General features: G+C 37.1%; 1 protein-coding gene across 5 annotated transcripts in view; it reads right to left on the bottom strand.

The window, feature by feature from the left end:
* LOC103043043 (uncharacterized) overlaps positions 1–20,256 on the bottom strand; it is a 39,834-nt gene that overhangs the window by 17,514 nt on the left and 2,064 nt on the right. For 4 of the 5 annotated variants that reach the window (XM_007234059.3, XM_022677500.2, XM_022677501.2 and 1 more), the window contains exons 2-6: positions 14,028–14,143; positions 11,884–12,168; positions 10,434–10,820; positions 8,904–9,161; positions 6,741–6,995 (exon numbers count right to left, since the gene is read on the bottom strand). In XM_007234059.3, coding sequence (XP_007234121.3) covers positions 6,741–6,995; positions 8,904–9,161; positions 10,434–10,820; positions 11,884–12,168; positions 14,028–14,143 — 1,301 coding nt within the window. Of the gene's footprint in view, positions 1–6,740; positions 6,996–8,903; positions 9,162–10,433; positions 10,821–11,883; positions 12,169–12,406; positions 12,807–14,027; positions 14,144–20,256 lie in introns of those variants that run through there. The other variant, XM_049486482.1, reaches the window with a different exon arrangement.

The following is a 20,256-nucleotide window of genomic DNA, read 5'->3' as shown; positions in this document are numbered from 1 at the left end:
GGCCGATACATACATTTTTAGAATAGTCAGCATCGGCCAATATCCTTATTATGCCAATATTATTGTATATCCCTAGTTATCAGTTCTAAACAAAGATGTCTTGTGACTTTTACTCTGGTAAAAATAAAATATATGCACTGCAATTATACAGTTAAACTTGGGCCCAATCCAACACACTCCAAACAGAGGGCTGAGAACCACTGGCAAGATGGCGGCACAAGAGACCGAAGAAACGCATAAATATTTCTTCTTGTTAAAACTATGATAACCACTGTATTACCATAGTTAAATATATAGATTCAAAAAGTACTGCCATTTTTTTTTCATAACAAGCATTAAAAATTGCTAGTAGTTCATCTCAGTAGCTAGCCAGCTAGATGAATTTTCCATTCCACCTTAAATGGTGCAACAGATATAGGCAAAAGTAAATAAAAGTTCATTGCAGCTCCCCATTAAAGAGGAATTAAACAATGGACAAAAATAATTATTTGATGCACCACCTGCCCCCTTTTTTAAAGACCTACAATGCTAGGTTGCCGAAAATTAGCGCTCCACTGTTATAGCTATATCTGTATCGGGTGCTTGAAGGATTGTCACAATTTTTAAGAAGACGATTTCACCCCTTGTCCTTCTAACTCTGTTTCAAAGGAAAGGGTTACTCTTGAAAACAAGAGGTAAGGGTACAAAAAAGAAAATGAGGTTGGGACCAAGTACAACGTTCTTAGACATCTCCACAAAACTACAAAAATAGCGTAGAAATTTAAAGAAAACCCTATTGCAACAGTGAGGCACTGACAATTAGTTTCTTTATCAAGTCGTTAAGTCACTTATTGTAACAGGACCTTTTTTTGCGAGTTCCACTCTGCCACCACAAAGCGACTGCTTTTTCTGAACTGTAATCTGATGGAGCAGGACCATGAAGAGAGATCAGTAGGAGATGGTTTAACGTTTCATATGACAAACAAGCTCTCCAGTTGGATTTGACCCACTTAATGGCAGAACGTCTGCGCTGGCAAGAGCTAGAGGAGTCCAACAGGACGGATCCCGATTCAATGACTCCTGCGTTAAGATTCTTGAAGCGTCTTGTGACAAAATCGCAGAAGTCATTGACGAGCTTTGACTTAATGGAGGTGAAGGCCTTGACGTCAGCTTGGCTACGTTCCAGTGTGACCTCACAGTAAGTATTTCCAGGCCATGGTCCAATCTCATCCAGGGCCTGCTGCAGCTTTGGACCTGGATTGGTCTGTAGAACAATGTAGGAGAAGAATAGCCCATATGAAATGAAAGTGGAGTTATTTGAATTGGTTATTTTACAAAAGTTAAGTTAGAACTAGGCCTGGACAATAATTCGATATCGGTATTTATCGCGATAAGAAATGTTTCAATAACGGTGATATCATTTTTGTGGTATATCGATATGTATTATTTACAGAATCAGTCACGGACAGGCGTTTTACTGGCGTCAGCTCGCCGCACAGCTGAACACAATCAGCCTCCGTAGCTGGACTATCTCTGTGCGTGATGATGTAATCACATAGGCACGTAGCCAGCCGCGGGTCCTCTTGGCTCCCAGCACGGGACATTTTTGATGCAAAATGAATGCCCCTGCCGCTTCCACAAGTGATTAATTGAAGGAGGGAGGTCTAATTCAGTGGTGAGGATTTGGTTCGACTCTCGAAGGTCTGCTAAACTTCAGTTTGCTGCAAATTGTGCCGGAGAGTGGAGCCGACCAGCAGCGGTAACGTTAAAACATCTAATCTGTTCCACCACCTCAATCAGTTCCACTACATACAATATTTTCCTTATACTGGCTGAATCACTTTTATAGCGTATGTTGTAAGTTATTTAAGTTATTTAAAGTTTATGAATCCTTTAGGTTTGTTTATTTGACGGGGATATCATGTTCCTTTTATGTTTATAAAGAGTTGTATTTTGGCTGAAGCACTTTTGTAGCTTATATTGTAACTAAGTTATTTATAGTTGATCAAGCCTATAGGTTTGTTTATTTGACGGGAAAATCTTGTTGCTTTTATGTATATAAAGGCTTCTTTTATTCTTTATCCTAGTTGAAACACTTTTGTTTTGATCTGTTAAATTTGTTTACAAAAGAATAAGAAGCTCTGCTTTTGTCCTAATTTAAAGTTATTTTTATTGGTAATAGTTATATAGGCTTATGTTTGACAGGGATGTCATGTTTTTATTTTGCTATATGCAAATAAAATTGAGCATTGATTTATCTTGACTATTTTTTATTTCTTAAGTATTATAATGTTTTCGTGAAAGGAGGTTTCAAAGACTTCAAAGCAATACATTTTTCAGACAGTAGTAGGTACATATTTCCATTGCAGGGATTCTTCGCAGTTTTCTGTGGCCTTCTAAGTATTTATATCGATATCGAAATTATATCGTATCGACCAAAGTTAAGGAATATATCGTGATATGAATTTTGGCCATATCGTCCAGCACTAGTTAGAACCTAACATTTAATTTACCTGCATGGCCATCAGTGAGACTGTTAACCTTTGTAATCCATCCAAGACCATAGGTAAGATTAGGTCATCTCTCCGGAACATGAGAGAAAGCTCTTGGAGTTCCTGAAGAACATCCAGCAAAAGGTGAATGAAGAGAATCATTTTGTATTCTTTGAGGCATGCGTGATTTTGTTTGTCCCGACCCTTCTTTGGAACACTTGCTTGAAGGTGGACCATCATTGCGCAATAGTGCTTCAAATGCATGTTGAATGTGAGGTAGCCACCTTGTTTGAAAGGTGTTGCCTGGCTTCTTCAGATTAACAGCCATTGCTTCTTCAATTCTATGCAATTCCTGTGTGGATGCAGATTTGGTGTAATGCTTGGAAATTCCAAAATGAACGTTTTTAGGCTTTCTCGGTCACATGACGTCACGTTCAGTAGCTCCTCCATTTCCACTCGCTGTTGTGTTTACATGCATCTCCATGATGCATAGTGCCCAAAGTGTAATTACAGTGCAAAAGAGTGGATAAATAGCTATTTTATTAAACGTGAGGTGACGAAACTCAGAGATGTGGATCCGGACGGGACTAAAATTACCAGTGGACCACAGAGTCTGACAAACCGGTTGGCTTGTAATCCATCTTTAACATAGGTGATGTAGATCATCTCTTGATGCTGGACTGACTTGTCTGCAGTGGAGTCCGACATGACAGAGAAGAATCTGGAACGTTTGATCTCTTCAGTAAAATCTTCAGCCATGCTGGTTCCTACTATGCCTATAAACTTGCGACAGGCCTCATCATTCTTGTAAGTGTTTCCCAGATCCAGTCCGTTTGAGCGGTGCAAGTCAGCCAGCTTTGGAAACATTGTGAAAGGAACCTCCTTTTTAGCAATGAAGTAGGCTATGTTAGAGAGCTTCTCCATCTTGTTGTTGATAGAGCAGCCCATCTACTCAACTGTAGAGATGTGTGGTGTTGTTTCAGATTGCTCAGGCACTTCAATGCTGTGAGGAGTTGCTTCGGGTTTCTCAGGCGCTTTAAAGCCACATGGAGTTGCTTCGGGTTTCTCAGGCGCTTTAAAGCCACATGGAGTTGCTTCGGGTTTCTCAGGCGCTTTAAAGCTTCTTGATGTTGCTTTTGTTGTTCATGTGCTGCTTTAAAGGCACGCTCACAGTTTTTGTGTGCAGTTGTAACTGCATGTTCTTGAAGAGATCGGATCTGCAATTTCGCACCACTGACCCCTCGAATGAGAGTATTGTCTTGGGAACAATTGCTTGGGAATTGTCTGCAGATCCAGCAGTTCATGATCTTAGCAGATGCATCAAATTCAGCAAATTCAAACTTTATCTTCCATTCAGAAAGCCACTTTCTCGTCCTCTTTGCTTCATAATTAGATTGTGGGTTTTACTCACAGTGCTGTAACAAGAAGAACTAATATGGTAAATTTGTAATGTTCTGTTTTCCTTACATTAATGTTAATGTTAATAAAGCTCTAATTAGAGATGAACCGAAATCTAATTTTTAGGCTAACACTGTGTAAGGCTATTCAATGGGGTACCCTAATTGTCTTTGCACACCTCCACTCTTCTCACCTTGGGCATTGTGTTTAATGTACCATCAATCAATTGCAAATCAAATTAAGTCTGAAGCCTAGCCAAAGGGCAGTTGACACCTCTCGCTTGAATATGTCTTCAGAGTTGAAGAATCTTTTTAAATGCTGGATCTGAAATGTTTCTTGTTAATATGTAATGTGAATGTCTGTTTGGTAACATTTAATGGCCTCAGTGCGAGAAGTACAATGGTCTCAGTGAAGAAATGTTAAAGGTAACCTAAATAGAACATTTCTGAACTTTAGGAGAAATATCTACATTATGAAGAGACACTCCCCTTCCTGCTCCTGATGGGTTTAGAATTGCCCCGTGATGGTCAGAGACCGTGATGAACAATGGTCTTAATAGTCGAAGGTATACAAATGTAAATAGTGCCAAATTCCAATTTCCATGTAAATATGAAGTGTTTTGTTCTGGTTGGTTATTTAAAGAAAAGCACAAAGACAGTCTTTGAGTTTGTCTGTAACCAAAATACCTCCCATGCTCTGCATGTAACCACTATTTCTAAAGTACCACGCAATATTGTATTCAAAATATACTATGCAATATTCTTAACTGTTAGCTTGATTGACTTGGTCTTTTACATTACTTTAGGAACGTTGTTATATTGTTTCAAATGGCAAATTAGGTCACATTATACTACTAACTGTTAATTTGTAGTAATTACTTTGTTAAGTCTTTTTTCTAGTAGGTCTGAGCCTAAGAGGTCTGTGGTCTGAGTTTCTAGACTTCCATAGTTATACAGTGAGTTTCACTGGGTGCTGTGTCACACACTTAAAACTAATTTTTTGAAAAAGAAAAAAAAAAAAAAAGGCAACTAAGAACCCTACATTTACCTCCGCAGGGCAACTTGAATCATCAAGTTACTCAAGCAGTGCTATTGCACTCATACATTTACCTCTGTAGTGCCGTTCTAATAAAGCAATAATACACTCGAGGTATTATTGGTACTTCTGTGCTGTGGTCAATGTCTACAGAGTAAACACGAGGTAACCGCAAGGCCTCCACATGGCTGGGCACGTGCTTGTAACTGCACATGTCGACAGCTGTGCACAAATTAAACAAAATTGAGCATTCATCACAACTCATAATGCTCAGTACAAGCTCAGTACTGAGAGACTTCAGTACAGCAACGCTTTCGAAAGTTTGGAGGAAAATGAAGCGTGGATAAAAGTAGAGTATGGCTCGATTGGTAGTTTGCTGGATTATCCTTTGTGATAACTGGCCATAAAACAGTGTTGATAAACAGTGCGACAGCGCAAGCGGCCATGAACACACACACACAACTCGGGACATGAGACACTTGTCGCAGCAAGAGCATTCTCAGTGCAACCGAGTCTATTGTGAACTTGTGGAGTAACAACATATGTTACATCTTTGAGAAATCAATGACCCATATTTTTTCCACTTGATTCAGATCCCTTGAAAATATCGGGGATACTCCTAAAAATAATACTTAAAATGTACACAAATACAAAAATACAAAAACACAAGAAAAAAAAAAAAAAAACTGCTCGTGCAACTGACAATAGGGTTTAATGCAGAATCAAGGCTATCTAAATGCCATGCCTACACGTTTGTTTATAGCCCAGGACAGGATTGGTTTCTCAGGGGGACGTCTGTGAAAATTATTTTATACTTCTACTCAGTGATAAAACTCTTGCATCTGAACTGCAAAATGAAAGTTTTTAGGCTTTCTCGGTCACATGACATCACGTTCAGTAGCTCCTCCATTTCCACTCGCTGTTGTGTTTACATGCATCTCCATGAAAAGAGTGCCCAAAGTGTAATTACAGTGCAAAAGAGTGGATAAATAGCTATTTTATTAAATGTGAGGTGACGAAACTCAGAGATGTGGATCCGGACGGGACTAGAATTACCAGTGGACCACAGAGTTCAGTGAAAAACAGTGGGTAATTCAACCTGTAATTTTCTTAGAGGACGTCTGAGAAAAACATGTACATGGTAGCTCCGGATGAGAATAAAATCACAGAGGAACCCCCTTGAGGCTTATGGCCGCTAAAAGCAAGTTTCCCCCTTAGAGCCATAAAGAATGCGCCAATTCCACTTTTTTATGCTGAAAGCATAAAAAAATAAATAAATAAATAAAATAAATAAAAAATGCAAATAAAAAAAAATAACGAAAAAAAAAATAAAAAAACGAAAACAACTAACTTGTATTTATTGTCTGGCATTGTAAAACCTTTGGGAAAGGTCTAACCCAAAAACCCTGATCCACCAACCAAAAAAAACCCAAAAGTTTTAACACACATGCCACTGCGATCTGATAAGAGCTTTTAGCTCTTTCTGTGTGCTATTTTTAATCGAACCCAGGAAGATGGGACGGTGTTAGTCTGGAGCCTTGGTTTGGAGAGTGGCCATACTTTGGTATAATTAATATTTACATTAACATTTTGACATTTGTCTGATACTCTTTTCCAAAATTATTGCACGTGAAATGTGTTACACAGTTAGGAGTCTTCCCAAGTACTCTTATTGGTGCAGCCTTGCAGGGGAATTGAACCCTGGTCTGCAACTATCATACATGATAACCGACAACCGTTGACTACTACACCTAGAGTATCTATATGCCTTCTTGTGCATAATCTTTCTTCCAGTGGTATTCAGAAACTTCAGAGTAGAGTGTGCAACAGTCTTACCTTCACTTCTTCGTACTCCGTTTCGTGATGGCGCCGCAGGTGGTTCAACATGTTGGAAGTGGTTCCATCCTTTGCTGCAACTTTACGAAGGCACATCTTGCAGAGTGCAAAACTGTCCTCCTTCACCACACCCTCTGAATTTTTCAGGAAGCCAAAATATTTCCACACAGGTGAATTGTGGTGCTTTTCAGGTGCGTGAATGTCCGCTGGCTCCGGAGGTAATCTTGGCTCGGGTCTCGCATTGCCAATTATGTGCTACAACCGTAAAAGAGAATCACAAGAAAAACCTTCAACAGTCAGACAAGTCAGACCAGGGCATCGTCTCCCATTTATTTTACATCTTAATCTACTGTCAACACAAACAGACAAAGTGTTCGTGGCGTTAGTGTGGTGGTATATATGGTGTTCATATAGAGAATTACAAAACCCCTCTATGGTTTTAAAACTGTACTGGGAGAGACAGTAAACCACCTTGTTGCGACAGCACATATAGGTGTGCCATCCTGGTGGAGCTGGGCTATCTATCTGTGCAAACTTTAAGGGCTGCAGGTACTGCCTCATGCTACCAATAGTAACAAGGACACTAGCAAAAACACAAAACCTTCTCTTTAGAAGGTTTTTATTAGGTGTCTTGCTGTTGCTTCTCCAGCGCTCCTGTCATCACTTCTTTCATTTGCTCCAAAGCTTATACTTCCAAGCTGGGCTGATTAAAGTCCCTGAAGTTTAAAGGAGAATTCTGGTGTGAAATGGACTTAGGGTGTAGTAGTCAATCATGATAAGGTATAAGTATATATATATATATGATATTAATATATATTTATAAAAATAAATAAATTAATTAATTTTTAAAAAGCACTTTTAGTTGATGCTGCTTAGGCATACTATGCTAGCGACAGGTGCATAGAATTGCTCATGCAAAGAAATCACTATTTAACACCATTAACAAGCTCAAAGTAGCTCCACATTTTATTGGTAGAATTCTAAGAGCCCTGATATTTGAAATAAATCACTAAGAACTTTGAGAGCGCACAGGTAGTTTATTAAAAAACACTGTTTATACACAGAGCACAAACGAAACGATAACTGGCGAGTTGCCGTATTTTTCACACTATTAGGCGCACCAGATTATAAGGCCCGTTTTATACAACACTAGTAACTAGTTACTAGTAGTAGGAACAGGGGTGTCGTCACGTTTTCCTTTTAAAATCAGCAAGTCTGGCCACTGCTAAGCAAAGTTACGCAAACAAAACTGTAATTCTATAAAAAAAAAATAATAATAATAATAATAGCCCTGGATATTAATCTAAATCTATTTTTAGGATTTCTCTCCTAAAAACTGTTTATTTGGGTGAATAAATCGCTTCCGTTTATTTATAGTAAACTTAGATTTTCTGATTAAATTTTTGGGAAAATTAAAGGATTTCGCCTTACAGTACGAAAAGTACAGTACGTACAGGGGCATCTCTATGCCCCTGTTGCTAGCATTGTAAGCCTGTTGGCAGCATTGGCTAAAAGAGCTGTATTTTAGAAAGCTGTGGGCGAATGGAGGTGGGCCATTCGACAAAAGTTCATACTCATTACCATTCAGTTTGCCCCAAGTCCATTTCACACTGGAGGTCTCATTTGAATGAGCAAACTTAAAGTTCCTGCTGCTGCTGCCAAAGTACATTAAACACTGAATGTAATCTATCTGCACTGTATTTATATTAGTAATGTGTATTGGTAAAAACTTGCCAATATAATATGCATCACAATGTAGGGGTTATGATATATATACACACACATATATACACACACACACACATATATATATACAAACATACATATTTATATATATATATATATATATATATATATATATATATATATATATATATATATATATATATATTGTTTTGTATTTTTACAAAAACACACCATCGTATAAATAACATTTAAGTAAGCTCTCTGCCACCAATCTGTACATGTAGCTAAACTAATAATTAAAATTAATAATGCATTTTTGTGACCTAATACAGTATTGCAAAACATAACACTGTGATACTTCTATACACCAATATTTTACACATTCCTCTTCTACATTTGATATTTATATGATCAAAATTCATTCCAAACTTTTGAAAGGTAAAGCAAATTTAATGAATCATTTAAATCAGTTCTTACCTTCAGTTCTGCGTGCACGGACTGATGATGGCGCTGTAAATGGCTGTGCATGTTTGACGTATTACCATCTTTGGAGGCGACGACTTGATGGCACAATCTGCAGATGGGGAACCCGTTCTCCTCGACGACTCCCTGTGCGTTCATGACATATCCGAAAAGCTTCCACACACCAGATTTACGAGGGTTTTTTGGTGGGTGGAGTTGTAACTGTTCATCTCCTTCAGATAATGTTATTTCAAGACTGGTAGACAGTCCAGGCTGGGTGGAGAAAATAGAAAAGAAAAACAATACAGGTGATTAAAAATCAAGCAAGATCTAAAATACCATGAAAGTAAAGTGAACTTATATTCATTGCTGTTTTACTTGTATGTACATCTATTTGTATGTATATGTATTTACTTAATTTGTAAGATGTTTTATAGGCTTCTGGCAATTGCAGATCTCTCAATGACTAATATTTTGTATTCTTAAAAAAATTAAAAAAAAATTGTGCCAAAGTCATATTATACTAACCTAATACTATACTAATCTTAAAGAATAATTGGTTACTAAACAGAGGCTGTGTGAGTGTTCACTGCTCATGGTGTCACACTGATCTTGGTTAGTAAGGGCACAAATCCAGCAAGCTACCTATCGAGCCACGCTTAATTTTCCTCCAAATTATCTACAGCACAGAGACTTTCTGACTGTCTCTGTCTCTTTCACTCACTCTCTCCATCACACATTTCCTCTATTAAATCTCTGTTACCTTAGTAACTCAAAACATTGCAATATTATCATTTACTATATACTTTGCATAATACTTTATTCGTAGTGATAAGGACATCCATAATCATAATTAAAATTCATGGTTTAGTTTTCGTAAATGCTGGTATTTCCCTGTATTTCTGGGAAGGAGTCTGTATTACTGTATTATAATTAATACAGTAATACAGTCAGTTTTGATGCTTTTTAAAACCCCACTAGGTAGGATTTCCTTGATTTTTTATCTTTTTAAAGATGCAAAATTACAGCTTGAAACTCACTGCAGCGCTGCATTGAGGTGTAATTAGAGGAATAGTGGTGCTCTCGTGTCTGTGCCGGAGCTCCTCTGAGCTCAAACCAGACTCTGTAAGTTTTCCGAGGCGGCCGAGACCAACGCTTGCGAGAACTGCGACCTGCTTTCCGACCTTTAGTTCTAACGGTTCTACAAGGACTACTGGTTCATTCTTTACAAACTAACATACAGACACTCTGGCAGAAGCTGGAAAGAGATCAAATATGTCTGAAATCCAGAAAACGAGTAAGAGAAACTAATCCGCCTGAAACATTTATTACACTCTGCAACTGTAGGGGGAGCCTGCGAGCACAAAATCTCAATCCTACCTAGTGGAGCTTTAAATGACAATATTGTAATGTGCAGAGTCTAGAAGAAGTGCCAATCACACAATAATACAGCACTCTCTCTTGTTTATTACTGCACAAGTATCCACTAAAACAGAGAAGCCTGTGTAACAGTCAGCAATACCTTTAAAATAAAGATCTCCATACCTTAGACACCGGACACACGATCTGATGGTGCGTCTGAAGGTGGTATCGCATGTTGCTTGTATTGCAAGAAGATCCAGGAGACGGTTTCCAGCCACAGATCTTACAGCTCGGGTTTTTGTCCTTATTGTTAGCATTGTCGTCGTCACACTGGAAGTACTGCCACACGGCCGACCTGAACTGCCTCTTCTGTCGAGGGGATTTTGGATATCTTCTATCAGTGTAATCAGCATCCGATTCATCATCGTTGTCATCGTCCTCATCTGATTCGATTTTGTATTTCTCTTCATCGCTGTGCCACAGCTTCTCCAAATCGTCCACATCCTCCTCCATTTTCATCTCCTTCTCTGAATCTGAGGATTCCCAGTCTGGCCACATGTTGTCCATTTTCTGAGAGACAATAATTTTTGTGCACAATCAGATTTGCATTGTTAAATCAAATATTGCTTTGGTAGAGTTCTAGCAAGGGCTAATAATAGGTGCCAGTGATAATAAATGCCAGTTACATGGGGCATTGCAAATCCAAAGTTTTACTTAGCATTTCTTAATTCACAGTATCATGTGTGTAGTGAGATATGCCATAGAAGGCATTGCCACCCAAAGTGGACAGTACAATGGGTGGTAATGTTTGTGATCAATGGTATTTGACTAAAATTGTCTGTGTGAACATAGTCAATAAGTGAAAATACTAGGGGTGGGGAATTGTCCATTTTCAGCTGCATCTCGCTTTGGATGTGGCCGATTCTGAATCGATTAAAAAAAAATTCTTTTCTAGACGTTATGTAAGCTAGAAATGAAATCGTAACATTGGCGACACAAAAGGCGTAACTCAGAACTGCGGAAGTGTAGTGCCCCTGACAGAGAACTGAGACAGCTATCAACAGACAGTTGGTCTCCGTTTAACCACAAGGCCATGTGAAGACAGTTTACACAAGGACTATGGTCTGTCATCAACTCAGTGAGTAATCCAGCTTAGAAAAACAATCAGATAAAACAATATGTATATTTATTTTTAACCCAGCTATTAGCAACTGCGGAATCTCCTTATCTGAAATGAAAAGACATATGCAGGGTTTTATAACTGTGTGGGCCACCACTGTAAAATACATATTTATTAGTAACAATGTTTTGTGGTTTGTTGGGATGTTAAAAACATTCAGAGTTCAATAAAATATTCATAAATCGACGTTTTATAATGGTAATTTTCTTTTTAAATAAATAGGACAAAAATACATTCAGAGTATCTAATTTAGGTAACAAAAAACGTGTTTGGTATTCGGTTTCAGCCAAAAAATACAATACATATATATTTGTGCAGAACTAGACCAACACCAGATTTTCACTTCTGCATGTCCTGATGCAATGTGTATCATGTTCTTCTCTATTAAACAAAGTGCAAATTGGGGAAAAATTTGCAGAGAGAGGAAAAAAAAAAAAACTAAACTCAACCCACCTTGGCTTTGTAATAAGCAGCTGCATGGTGATCCTGTAGGTGTCTCAGCATGTTGGATGTGTTTCCTCTTTTGCATGCCACCTTCTGCTGGCACAACTTACATGTGGGAAAACCGTCATCCTCCACCTCCCCATCTGGATTTATGAAATATTCAAAATGTTCCCAGACTCCAGTGTGGGGGATCTTGGGTGGAGAGAAGTCCCAGAACATGGACCGAGCTCGTTTCTGAGGAGGTACGTGCTCACGAGGTTCCTCTTCTTCTTCGGCTTCCACAATCACTTCCATCTACAACAGCAGCAGATGATGGAGTGAGGGGACAGTAATTACATTTATTGAACTGAACAATGAAAACAACAATCAAGGAATCAAGGTGACTGCCAAATCTACCAATACATCTCTTCTGTTAGTCTAATCTCTGCTAGCAAGGTGCAGTCTAACACACTGATGACAAGATAAGACTAAAGGTCTGCAGAACTATTTTAGCCTAGGATGAAAAATATATTGTGGATTAAACTGGCTTTACCTTTTCAACTGCACACACGGCCGGAGCTCCTCAAGCCGAAAATATGGTTTTGGATGCCTTTGCTTCCGTCTTTTAAAGCCAGTGTTTGAGGGCTTAAGACCCAGATCGGGGGTTCTTCCTTCTTGTAAAACCGATCTGTACTTTTGCACTCAGCTGTACCAATTTAAGGCTTTCTCTGGGCAGGTGGCTTAACAGACGGGTTATGCATTGTGCATTTTGGCACCAGAACAGTCATTTAACATGTGGGGTGCAAGTATAAAACAGACCAGGAAGAGCAGAGTCAACACTTCCTTCACCACTATATGTGAACCACCACCCAAAAGATGTACAGCATCGTAGTAAATATATGCATTTTGTTTTTTTATGAAAACAAAACAAAAAAAAATTATATTGTTTATACACAGTAAACTAGACTTGTAATCCAAACACATACAGCTCTGGAAAAAAGTAAGAGACCACTTCAGGTTCTAAATCAGTTTATCTGATTTTCCTATTTATAGGTATATGTTTGAGTAAAATAAACATTGTTGTTTTATTCTATAAACTACAGACAACATTTCTCCCAAATTCCAAATAAAAATATTGTCATTTAGAGCATTTATTTGCAGAAAATAAGAAATGGCTGAAATAACAAAAATGATGCAGAGCTTTCAGACCTCAAATAATGCAAAGAAAACAAGTTCAAATTCATAAAGTTTTAAGAGTTCAGAAATCAATATTTGGTTGAATAACCCTGGTTTAAATCACAGTTTTCATGCATCATGGCATGTTCTCCTCCACCAGTCTTACACACTGCTTTTGAATAACTTTATGCTACTCCAAAACCATCAAACCAAGCTGAACTGCTTGAATTTTTGGAACAGATCATCCATCTTCATCTTGATTATATTCTAGAGGTTTTCAATTTGGTACAATCAAAGAAACTAAACATTTTTAAGTGGTCTCTTATTTTTTTCCAGAGCTGTACATGTCATATCTTTCCCGAATTGTTCTTCACCTGATGTGTGAAGCTTGCCAACTTTTGCAGTCTATAAGTTAGTATGATAAGCTGTTCGATTATTGTTTCTGGTCTTAGAAAGATTTGCCAGTAGAAAAAAAACATGGGAGCCAACTTGAGATGTTCAAAACATCTTCACAAGGACCCTGTCTAAAAAAAGCCAAGTGTACCATGACATCCTTACTCATGCGAACGACTACAACCATGATTCTGTTCTTCAAATTAAATATGAAACACACTTTTTAAATACACATACATAGTATGGTCCAGCTACTTTAAATTAAATCATGAAAAACTATATTAATAAGTAAAGAACTAAAACTAGTCCAACTAAACTACTGGGGCTGGTTTCCCCCAACATGGATTAACTGCTGTCTAGTTCTGGACTAGAACTAATCTACATCTTGGGAAAATAAAATCTAACATTTACTAAAGTTTATTTTAAGGATTAAAAAAATAAGAATAATCAAGATTCAAGATGCATCTGTGTCTTAAGAAACCAGTCCTAAGACTTACGTACATCATGATCAACACTGATCAAGAACTGGTTCTTCATAAGGTTCTCCTAAGAACTGTATGCCAAAACCGGCATTTTTAGATCAGACATGAGTTTGTTCTTCATACCCTGGTTTCTCCTTCAGCTGCGACTTTCTTTGGTCTTCCTCGTCTAGCAGCAGGTTTCTTTTGCCTTTTGGGACGTCCTCGAGTGCGCTTCTGTGAAACGTCTCCCTCTGATTGGCCTGTGGAATGCAATAAAAAAAAATGCTTATATACATCATGAAATACCTTTTTTTATCAGTACTTTTTTAGCCGTTTTGACTTTGTTCAGGGGTGTTTTTTTAACTGATCCAGCCTTCCTCTATAGGTTTGAAAGAGAAAAACTCTCCTACTTATACAAATTGGGTGAATGACAAAGTAATTTTTTGATTTTAGGAAAAAATTCTATACACTTTGGCAGGCTACAGTGGTAAATGTAAGTGTTTCGCAACCCGTTTTGAATTATATAGAAAATATGGCCTCTGTGGATTAGTTGGCTGATAACTTTCCAGTTAAAAAAACTATTTTACTGTCTATTCATTTATGTACGTTTTATCTTTTGCCGTTCCTTTGAATAAAAACATGTGCTTATGTAATTTTGGTTATATTTCTCTATTATCTGTTTAATTAATTAAGAGTGAAGTTCAAGATGTTTTTTCTTCTTTTCTTTTTTCTCATGCGTTTTCTCAAGTCTATATAAAAATATATATGTAAGGACACAACAAAGCATTATTTGAGAAACGCCATAAAAGTAACAATTCTGCTATAATATTTCTCATTTTGGACACAAAGTACATTTTAAAATAAAACCTCAAGTTGCATGTGTGTCCTTTCTGGATGGATTTCTTACAGGATTGGATTGATTCTATTTTCCCCCTCCCGATATTCAATATAGCAATTTCTGCTGATATCAGCTAAAAACCGGCACCCATCGATACAGATATGCTGCCTCTTATTATAAACGACTGCTGCAGTGTCACTCCATGCCAAATCAATAGGCCTTTAAGTCACCCTGGAAACCACAGCACTGAAAACCAATACTCTGGCCAGGCATTACATCCTTTTTGCACAGGCCCTTTAAAAACTTTACCACATTCTAGTATTCACTGTGTTTCCAGTTGGTTTGAGAACATTCTTCTGTTTGGATTTGAGTTAATTTTTTATTTTAAATTAATCTTTTCAATTACATTAATGTTGCATTGTGACTGACTTCTAAAGCACACCAATTTTCATACATTTAATATGAAAATTTCTATACATTATTTCACTTCCAAGGTAAATCAGTATAATTAAAATGATGTTATTAATAGGAAACAGTTAATGCAACAACAGAAACTGCTATGTTTTTCGATGTATTTCATTACATTTAATCATGCTATAACATTATATTCATCTTATCAATTACGGGTAAATGATTGCATCCCATGTGGCTTTGGTTGTTAAAAAGATTTTCACCTCCAGGTAGAATTTTAAACCAAATTTCCCCCCCCCTCAGTTTACTAAGTGGAGGCTTGTCTTGTGACATGTGACACTATATTAAAAAAAAAACATTAACATTTTAAAATTAATGAACATTTATATTTTAAAAATAACATTAAAATTCAAGAGATTCTTGTAGCTAATTTCCAAAAAAAGGGGGGGGGGGGGGGGGGGGTATTGCTTGATGGAAACACTATGCCATATAGGGGGGCAAAGAAATAAAAGAAAAACCCAAATAGTCCTCCACTCAGCATAGTGCTAACTGCAGACCTAAAATAACATTCTCCAAATGGTGTGAAGTGTGGTTTTTGTTAGTCTATTTTTTTAATTTGAGGAGAGCGAGCGATGATTTAGCCGTGTAGTTAGCACCATGCTAGTTGATTAACTTAAGCTTCCATTACTGTAGCTGTAGTGGTAAACTAAAATTCTGAGCTAAAAAAGGGGGGAAACTACACAAATTTGCCAAAGGAATCCATAGCATTAACCATTACACTAGTAATTCTCTTTTAACATTAAGTTCAATAATATTCAGTTCAGTAATATTTTAAATTTATAAGAGCTTACTATTTATTTTAATTTACTGTCCTATTCAACTGCTTTAAAGCTAAATTTTGACTGACTTTTGAAATACACAAACTTATTTCATTATTATTGTTTAAAATAGGTTAATAGGAAACAGATGATGCAACACCAGAAACTGCTGTTTTCTATCAGACCCAATATGTAAAGAGCATAACACAATCTACACATTATACATCCAAACAACGTTCCACCACTTAGCATGCTGCTAACTGCAGACCTAAAACATCACACAGTCCCAAAATAGTTTTCCCAAATGATGTGGAGTGTGGTTTTTGACAAGAAATTAAGTGTAACAACACCCTTACTGATGTTCTGCAACATCTATGCAGTGTTACCTAGTGTAAACATGTGATTAGCACCATGCTAACTGACTACTAAAAGCTTCCATTACTGTCAGCTATATTAGCCCTGCAGCTCCAGTGCAAAACTAAAAGATTTAGGTAAAAAAAAAAAAGTGGGGGAAACTACACAGATTTGCTAAACAAATACATCGTCCATTACACTAAGGATTCTATTTTTACATGAAGTTCACTAATATGCAGTTCAGAAATATTTGAATTCATAAGAGCGTATTATTTATTTTAAATTATGGTTCTATTAAACTGCATTAAAGCTAAATTGTGACTTTTAAAGCACACAAATAGCACAAAAAGCTTCCATTCTGTCAGCTACAGTGAAGGAAATTATAATTTGACCCCTTGCTGTTTTTATAAGTTTGCCCACTGTCAAAGACATGACAGTCTATAATTTTAAGGGTAAGTTCATTTTAACAGTGAGATAGAATTAAAAAAAATACAAGCCAGAAAAATCACATTTTATTTTTTTATATAAATGTATTTGCATTTTGCAGAAAGAAATAATTATTTGATCCCCAACCAACCATTAAGAGTTGGCTTGAACTCTTGAAAATGGATATCTGCATTAAAGACAGCCGTCTTAAATTATCACCTGTATAAAAAACTCCTCTCCACAGACTCCATTAATCAGACAGATGCTAACCTCTACAACATGGGCAAGACCAAAGAGCTTTCTAAGGATGTCAGGGACAAGATCATAAACCTACAAAAGGCTGGAATGGGCTACAAAACCCTTAGTAAGACACTGGGTGAGAAGGAGACAACTGTTGCAATAGTAAGAAAATGGAAGAAACGCAAAATTATTGTGAATCAACATCGATCTGAAGCTCCATGCTAAATCTCACCACATGGGGTATCCTTAATCATTAAGAACATGAGAGATCATCTTAAAACTACACTTGTTAATGATCTCAAGGCAGCTGGGACCACAGTCACCAAGAAAAACATTGGTAACACAATACACCATAATGGATTAAAATCATGCATTGCCTACAACGTCCCCCTGCTCGAGATGGAACATGTGCAGACCTGTCTGAAAATTGCCAGTGAACACCTGATTCTGAAAGTGATTGGAAGAAGGTGCTGTGTTCAGATGAGACAAAAACTCTTTGGCATCCACTCAACACGCTGTGTTTGGAGGAAGAGAAATGCTGACTGTGACCCAAAGAACAGTCCCCACTGTCAAGCATGGAGGTGGGAACAAAATGTTTTGGGGTGTTTCTCTGTTAAGGGCACAAGACTACTTTACCACATCATCCATGAGAATGAATGGAGCCATGTACCGTAAAATCCTGAGTGACAACCTCCTAACCTTCATCAGGACATTAACAATGGGTCGTGGCTGGGTCTTCCAGCAGGACAATGACCCAAAACATACAACCAAAGCAACAGTGGAGTGGCTCAAAAAGAAGCACATTTAAAGTCATGGAATGGCCTATCCAGTCTCCAGACCTTAATCCCATAGAAAATTTTGGAGGGAGCTGATGTTTTGTGCTGCCAAGCCTCAAAATCTCAAAGATTTGGAGATAATCTGCAAAGAGGAGTGGACCAAAATTCCTCCTGACATGTGCGCAAACATCAACTGCAAAAAAGTCTGACTGCTGTGCTTCCCAACAAGGGTTTTGCCATCAAGTATTAAGTCTTGTTTGCCAGAGGGATCAAATGCTTATTACTCTAATTTAATATTCTATCTCTCTATGTTAAAATGAACCTACCCTTAAAATTATACACTGTTCGTGTTAAAATAAGCAAAGGATCAAATAATTATTTTCTTGTATATTAGCCCTGCAGCTCCAGCACTAAACTAAAAAAAGTCTGAAGTAAAAAAGGGGAAAAAACAAGTAAATCACTGCATTTTCCATTACACTAAGAATTCTTCTTTTACATGAAGTTCAACACAGTAATATTTCCCTTCAGTGCTGCCTCTGACTGCATTTTGTACATAATGGATGTATCTTATTGGTTTCCAGAGCCTGGGGGCTGCTGGGCTTCTGCAGTGGATCAATGACCGACAACCATTTCCAGTCTGACTGGAGCTGAACACAATGTTGATTAACAATAGTGCCCATATATTACCGCACACATGCACAAAGCACAGATATTAAAATGGCGACTGTGTGCTGAAGCTGATATCTGATGCTTTTCAATGAAATATTTACTGATGGTGATTTATAGCATCATTATAGTTTTATAGCAATAATATAGGGACTATGCCCACCGGGATCAGGATTTTACATTTATATATTGCTCTGGAAAAAAATTAAGGGACCATTTCAGTTTCTAAATCAGTTTCTCTGATTTTGCTACTTATAGGTATATGTTTGAGTAAAATGAACATTGTTGTTTTATTCTATAAACTAAGGACAACATTTTTCCCAAATTCCAAATAAAATAGTCATTTAGAGCATTTATTTGCAGAAAATAAGAAATGGCTGAAATAACAAAAAAGATGCAGAGCTTTCAGACCTCAAATGATGCAAAGAAAACAGAAGTCTTCAGAAATCAACATTTGGTGCAATAACCCTGGTTTTTAATCACAGTTTTCATGTATCTTGGCATGTTCTCCTCCACCAGTCTTACAGGATACTTTTGGATAACGTTATGCCGCTCCTGGTGCAAAAACTCAAGCAGTTTAACTTGGTTTAATGGCTTGTAATCATCCCTCCTGCCCTTATTTTGTATTCCTGAGGTTTCTAATTTGGTAAAATCAAAGAAACTTAACATTTTTACGTGTTTCCCCCCAGAGCTGTATATATACACCTTAAGGATTAAAAGTAAAAGAAAGTAATTAAGTTGCATTTTTTTGTTGCAGAACTGATTCTGACATCCCAAACTGAAATGATGCTATTAATTTCAGAACAAAACAAATACAAACAATGATTAAACAGATGTTTTAATTTATGATGTGATACATTAATTAAACTTCAGATGAACTAGTCAAAGTTAAACAGTGTAAACTGGTCATATCATGATAAGACTTGTTACAGGAGTGGACTCATGATACAGATATCTGATCCAGCATATGCTGATATCGGCCCGAAATCTAAACCTGATATAAAAGGGGGCTGAAATGCGGAGCCTGTAACATTAGCAGCCAGCACACAACCAGGCAACCAACAAACACCACACCTATCTTACACCAGCATACGCATAGTGTAATGACCATGACAGGTATTGCTATAGTGATGTATACACACACACCACTGTATGATGCATAGTTATATATATTATATAAACATAAAACCTATATTTTGTAAATGTATGAGCAAAAATAGGAGCAAACACCATTTAAAGAAAGAATAGCAAATAGCTCCTTCAACCTTACAATCTGTTTTTATAGCAAACAAGGTGCAAAATAACCTCATTACATCGGTTTAAATATGAAAACCACTGCCCCATAAGACAGAAGCACAATCTAATAATAATCATTGAACATATATGTGGCCTATAGACATACAGAGCACTTTCAATAGTTACATTATTGATTCATGTTCAATATATGGACATGACCTCAGTATCCCCCATGTGTATACATAGCAAAGAGAGCGAACTCACTTGAAGAAGCTGTTCTGTAGACTTTAACACAAGTCGTTTTATTTTACTTATATTTTAGATATATAGAAGCTGCCAGAGTGAATGTCCATAGATAGACATTTGTTCTGTCAGAAACCTGTAAAGAACTCATATGTGGCAGTGATTTTTGTTTTACACTTTTCCTTCACTTAAATACAAGAAGGTAATGTAAATGTAAAGAAAACCATAGCATTTCCTTCGCTTCAAACGATGCTGTTTGTTTACAAATAAAAAAACAACAACAACAAAAAAACAGTTTTTGAACTAGAATTTTGATCTCCTAGCCCTAGTTTAAACATTTCAATATCTAAATATTCTTAAAACTT

The sequence above is a fragment of the Astyanax mexicanus genome, chromosome 13, assembly GCF_023375975.1.
Source record: "Astyanax mexicanus isolate ESR-SI-001 chromosome 13, AstMex3_surface, whole genome shotgun sequence".
Lineage (NCBI taxonomy): Eukaryota > Metazoa > Chordata > Actinopteri > Characiformes > Acestrorhamphidae > Astyanax > Astyanax mexicanus.
Note: the sequence above shows the minus strand (reverse complement) of the source record. Positions and strands in the feature narration are given on the sequence as shown.